Source organism: Carassius auratus, chromosome 2, assembly GCF_003368295.1.
Source record: "Carassius auratus strain Wakin chromosome 2, ASM336829v1, whole genome shotgun sequence".
NCBI lineage: Eukaryota > Metazoa > Chordata > Actinopteri > Cypriniformes > Cyprinidae > Carassius > Carassius auratus.
The window spans coordinates 26,590,949-26,597,364 of NC_039244.1; the positions used below are offsets into that span (position 1 = coordinate 26,590,949).

At 40.5% G+C, this 6,416-nt stretch overlaps 1 protein-coding gene across 1 annotated transcript; it reads right to left on the minus strand.

Annotated features, from left to right (window-relative positions):
• Positions 1 to 782: 782 nt before the first annotated feature.
• On the minus strand, positions 783 to 6,416 carry otol1a (otolin 1a). Its single transcript, XM_026196115.1, has 4 exons — positions 4,911 to 6,416; positions 4,733 to 4,822; positions 2,899 to 2,970; positions 783 to 2,047 (listed from the first exon to the last, which is right to left on the minus strand). Exons 1-4 carry the CDS (start codon positions 5,353 to 5,355, stop codon positions 1,164 to 1,166), a joined length of 1,491 nt encoding a protein of 496 aa, XP_026051900.1. The 5' UTR covers positions 5,356 to 6,416; the 3' UTR covers positions 783 to 1,163.

Sequence of the window (6,416 nt, forward strand, 5' to 3'; positions counted from 1 at the left end):
TTTCCAGTATATGTTATTTTATTGAATATGACACCTACTCACATGAACAGAAACCACATAAAAAAAAATTTAAAAATTGAATGTGCATTTCCCACAATCTATGCATATTTCTTGGAGTTATGAGCTAAAACGCGACACCGATGCTCAATGTGTAATTGGGTTTATGCCTGCGACTAGTGTTGAACAGTTGGAACTGCGCAAGGAATCAAATAATATCCTTTTGAGCTAGTTTCAATCGTAAGAATATTCTGAAAATAACAAGATATGATTTTCTACGATCGATACAAGTTACAAACAAAAACGTAGCGTGAATGCTTCAAAATGATGTGATTCTTTTGGTAGAACTGTGGAAGAAATATCTTTAGATTGGAGTGATGAATTATATTTTGGGCTCTTTTAAATCGTGAAAATCTACTTTAAATAATGCAGTGCGATTTTCTACGATCAATGTATGTTTCATGAAGTTACGAGTGACAAAGCCAAATAATTTTTTTCCTTAAATACATGTGTGTTAAAACTCCATTAGTAATATCTTTAGATCTGAGTAATGGATTATTTTGAGTTTGGGCTCTTTGAAATCATGAGAATCTACTGTAAACAACGATGGGCAATTGATGCATGTTTTATGAAGTTACTCATGAAATCGTGACATAAATGCAACATCCCAGTATTATTTACATAGGTGTGTGGGGTGCCGGCGGGACACTTTGGGCTTAAGGAGTTAACATGAAAAAAAAAAACTGAAAAACGACTTATAATTAAAACTGTTGTGTTTATTTAAATGATATTATTATTACATACATGTTACAAAAAAATTATCACAGCATGGTTACGAATGCAGGACAGATATAAAGCATTGTTATTTTATTGTGTAAGCTGCTGGCTATTTTGTATAAATATGTAAAGAGCTACAACATAGCTAACACAAATCATCAGCTCATAAAAAAAAAGACAAAAAAAAGACAAAAAAAAAAGCTCAATCCAGCATTGATTTGTCTGACGATGAAACGGGTAACAATAATTAGTGGCTGTACAGTTACTGTTAGTAGACGGCTTTGGGTAATATAGGTGGCTTTCGCTTCACCCCTACAACATTAAGTACTGGTCTACATTAAGTACTGGTCTAAAATGGTTCTTCCAGAGGTCAGAGCAATACCTGGCCATCAGTCTTTGGTGGCATCAGCATAGAGCAGGAATCCAGAGAATGTGCTGTCGTCCTCGCTACTGGAATAAACCCCGTTCCAGTCCCGCAGAGTCTCCAGCCAGACCTGGTCTCCAGATGATAGACGGAGCACTGCCATGTTGGAGGCCTGGTCAATGTCCTGGCCGTAAAGGGAGTCACGAGTTCGCAGTTTCCGAATGCCATTCACCACCAGGGCTGCACGCAGGGGGCGATTACGCACTGTAATGTAGTAGGAAAAGACGTAAACTCCCCCGTGAGTGCAGTTGAACTTACTAGCGTGGGGGTCCCAGTGACCCTCCTCATTGTAAATGATTTTGTCGAACTTGATCGGCAGGCCAGGTGGTGGGAACGATCGGCTGGGAAAGAGACCAACGCTGAAGGCTGAGCGCTTTTGAACGGCAGGTTCACCTTTTAGGCCCTTGAATCCCCTAACACCTCGTACTCCCTTCAGGCCCCGTGTGCCTTTCATCCCTGGCATCCCCCTCTGCCCTGGTGGTCCATGGGGTCCTGGAGGACCAGGCTCTCCCTGCTTACCTAGGGGTCCTGGGTCTCCCTTCGGCCCCTTAGCCCCAGGATGCCCATCTGTGCCATTCAGACCTGGCACACCCATGTCTCCTTTTGGCCCTTGAGGCCCAGGTTCCCCCATACTGCCTTTCTGTCCTTTCTCTCCAAATGGACAGTCTCCTTTGTCCCCCTTCTCCCCCTTGATGCCATCTGGTCCAGGGGGGCCAGCTGGTCCTTGTATGCCAGGCTCGCCCGCCTCTCCCTTTGTTCCATTCCAGCCGGGCTCTCCCCTGTCCCCTGGGTCTCCTTTCAGCCCAGTTAAACCTGTATCTCCTTTGTCTCCTTTGAGGCCCATTTCACCTGCACACATTAACATTGAATGGAATTTGAAATATAAGGCCCATTCTCGGGAAACTGTGAATGTACAACAGTTTGAAAAAGCTACGGCTGAATGTATACTTCGGTTTTCCCACATTAAGTGCCATAATCACAATATACACTACGGGGCCACCTTATATGATTTTAAATGCATAATTCTTACTCCTGCATAAGTAGTTCTTTGAATATGATGTTGAGCACATTAAACCATTATTTTAAAAAGAGGGGAGATGTCACATAATAACAGGGTTTACCAGAAAGTGATTCTATATGCATGTCATATCATAACAGTGTTTAACAATAAATAAGTGACAAAGCAAATTCTAGAATCTTAAAATTGCGTAATGCTTTCTTTTTTTTTGAGGGGGGGGGGGGGGTCTACATAATTAAAACACATTATAATACATACCTGTAGTGATTTATTTTTTGTAATCGTGAAATGACTTTGACGTCACTTCCACATAATAACTGGGTCAAAATGTGGGAGAAACACTAACTGCATTTTCTTGCATTTTTCTTTATTGTAAAAGTAAAATGAATACTCTTAAAATGTCTTCATACTAAATAGAGTTCTGTCAGATGATATGTCAGCAGTTTAGATGATTCAGGGTTTGTGTGTGTGTGTGTGTGTGTGTGTGTGTGTGTGTGTGTGTGTGTGTGTGTGTGTGTGCGTGTGTGCGTGTGTGCGTGTGTGCGTGTGTGCGTGTGTGTGTGTGTGTGTGTAGTAGTAGTAGTAAGTTATGGCACTATTTCCTGGGAACAGTCCATAAAATCAATAGAGCAAGCATAACAAAGTGAATCAAATACTGGGTTAGTATCACAGATGAATGTACCTTTCTCTCCTTGTTTCCCGGTAACACCAGGAATCCCAGGTAGCCCACTCACTCCAGGATCACCTTTCTCTCCTGAAGGAGGAAAGGACATCTGTTAACAAACTTCCGAACATTATCTGTTTAGTTACCACAACAATGGGGGACATTGTGTCTGATCAGAACCGGAGCATGCTGTATTAAAAATCTGTTGTGTGGCTCAAGCTGCTCAAAGATCTCTCCGAATACATTTGCTTTGTTCTCAAAACCTTTATTTGCTATTGTCAGCAATAGATTTGACTCTGCATCAAACTGGAATGATCTGCACATGTCTAGTTTTGCCAAAAGTGTTCATCAGCACATATCTCCACAAAAGCCCTGAACACTAGTGCATTTATTTATTCCAGTGGTGAAGGGTTACAAAAAGATAAGAATCAGGGAATCTTTAGGAACTAGCATTACCAGTTTTTAAGAAAAATTGTAGGTTTTGCCAACTTGTGTGAACATGGAGCACTAAAAGAAAAGGGAGCAGTTCAGTCTATTTGATGTAGGAGTGGTATTTGTTTTTTTCTTTGGTTGAGAATACACACATAAACCTTATGCAATTCTCCTAAGGTCAGGATCTTCCAGTGTTTGTTCTTCTTGTGAAACAAGGATATTTGTATACGCAATCAACAGATGAGTGTCAGTGTCCCTACATGAAAGCTTAGATTTGGAACTCATAATTGTAACATCATTAACCATTAAGTTCTCTTTTGTTTTCTTTCGTTAGCCTAAAAGTGCTCTGAAGTGCACATTCAGTGGACACTTTGCTATCCCGTGAAGCACGATAGAGGAGTTGTGAATAACAGTGAAGTAACGTAACTGATGCTGCAGGTCGCATGACATACTGTAGCAGCCAGGTTTCATTCATACTATACAGAACATACTTTTTTACTGATTGCAAAGTTCGGACAGTATAGTGATTATCGATGCAATTTAATTGGCATCACCAATTAAATCTGAAACTAACAGGTATATATATTATACTTGAGTCACTGAATGGTTCACTCAACCAGTTAGTTCAAAAACACTTATTGTGAAAATATCCAATCATAACAGAGTTGAACAGAAAGCAAGGGACAGATACAAAGTGTAGATTGACACACACACACACACACACACACAAAGCATTTTAGAGAAAAAAAATCAAGATGTTTGAAAACATGATATAATAAATACCAGTTATTTATTACTTATAACCCTAAAGCTCTAAATTATTTCAACCCTGTCATAGTTAATTTGTAATTCCTAGATAACCGAGTCAGTTTTCATAGTACTGCTCAATTTTAGAAATTATACATTATATATATATTTTTTTTTTGGGGGGGGGGGGATCACTGTTATTAGGGCTTTGCAATAACAGAGTTGAAATACTGAGTCATGTCAAGGTCAATGCAAACATAATGAAATACTTTATACCTTTATCTGTTAAAAAAACATGAAGGCAAAAAGATTGATATCACTGGCTTGAATATTAAATAACTAACTATGGTGTCAGTTGCGTTGCTTCACTGCTATTCACAAGTTTGTTCCTCATAAAATATATTTACTCAGACAGTATACAATTTGGGATACGGTCAATAATTAATTCAGAAACAAACAAAAAATGTAATATACTTTGAGTATACTCGTCGTTACTGTACCACCACTGTGTGTTGCTTGGAGACACTGTTGATTCATTAGGAATGAAAATGTAACCGGCAATATTTTGACTAAAATATAAGTTACTCAACATCATAATTTTTTTTTCAACCGTTTTGATCATCTCTTGCTAATATTTATGTTGAACACAAGCACATGACATTACCATACAGACCTTTTCCTCCATGCGGCCCTGGAGCACCAGTGAGTCCATCCTGACCTGGATGTCCAGGAGGTCCCATCTCCCCCTTTTCCCCTGGAATACCTTGCAAGATGACGTTTAAAGGGCAAAGTTTAATTTGGCATATGATTAAAATAGATATCAACTAGGCAAGTGCGACTCATCTTCTTACCCGGCAATCCCTTTTCTCCCACTAGTCCTGGAGGACCTCTCTCTGGTGGACAACATTCACAGAAGTTGAAAAAGCACTCATTGTAGTCCAACGTGTAGTTTCCAGGGCCAGCCCCAGGAGGAACCATGGCCTCCGTATGGTAGTCAGCAGAATAAGCATCACTGGAGTAGGTGGTGCTATCAGTGGGAGAAGTAGAGTAAGCGTCCATCAAGGAGTCTGTGACTTCCTCTGTGATGCCACTGGAGGTGGGGCTCACAGTGGTGGTTATCGGATGGGACCCTATGGGGCCGGGTGGCTGTGGAGGACCCCCTTCATCTCGAGGCAGAGGCTTCTTAGTGGGTTTCAGTCGTGGCCACGGTGTAGTCTTGGGTAGTGATGCTTGATTCCCTGCTGTTATCACCAGCAAGGCCATCAGCAGGATGACCGGGTGGACAATATTAGGCATTGTACAGGTAGCTGCACACAAACAGCAACAAAATGCACTGATGATAGAAGTTGACGCCAAATGGAACTAAATCTTTCCATTTTGTGAAGGAAAAAATACTGCTAATACTTACCTAGTCGTTGGACTTGCGTGTCGCCTCTCCGTTCTCTTCTCTAAGAGAAAACTGCATCCAGATCACTACCTTTTAACTACCTGTGCCTCCCCGTCGCCCCTCAGTCCAGCCAATGAGAGCGTTTTCAACTGCATGGGCAGGTGACATACACTTGGCGCAGACCTGAGGATTTGATACTCAAGGAGAAGCTAATGAGATGGCTTTAGAAAGTAACGTATCAGTCCTTCTTATTCTTATGCATCTGTATCCCTTGTGTTAAATCACTTAGAAGAGCAATTCAAGTGCACACAAAGATTTAAGGCATTAAAGTTTACACACAGGAGTACACCTGTCTGTGTGTCCTGTATATCATTTTTAATACGACTATGAATGAATTGAAGTTCATGACAATTTTGTGTCTGAACTAAAATTCTATTAAATATAATACAATAGGGCCCAGGAAGTAAATAGATAGTAAAAAAGAAAGATGCAAACAATTTGCGTTAAGGTGTAGGCCTACAACAGCCTGTCATTGGGCCAGTAGCCTTTAAACAGTGGTGTCAAACTTAGTTGGGCTGGAGCCCTGCAGAGTTTTGTTTCAACACACATACCAGGTAGTTTTCAAATAAGCCTGAAGGAACTGATTCGTTGGATCAGGTGTGTTTAATTAGGGTTGAATCTTAACTGTAGGGCTCTGGCCCTCCAGGAATTGAGTTTAACACCCCTGCCTTAAAAGGGATATCTTTTACTTTGTTTACTTCTGATGCAATGCTGAATTTTGAGCATCATTACTCCGTTCTTCAGTGTCACATGACCCTTCAGAAATCATTCTAATATGCTGATTTACTGCTTGAGAAACATTTCTTATCAATGTTGAAAGCAGTTTTGCTGCTTAACACTTTTGTGAAAACCTTTATCCATTTTATATAGATTATTTTAGGTACACACAGGTGCGCGCACACACACACAC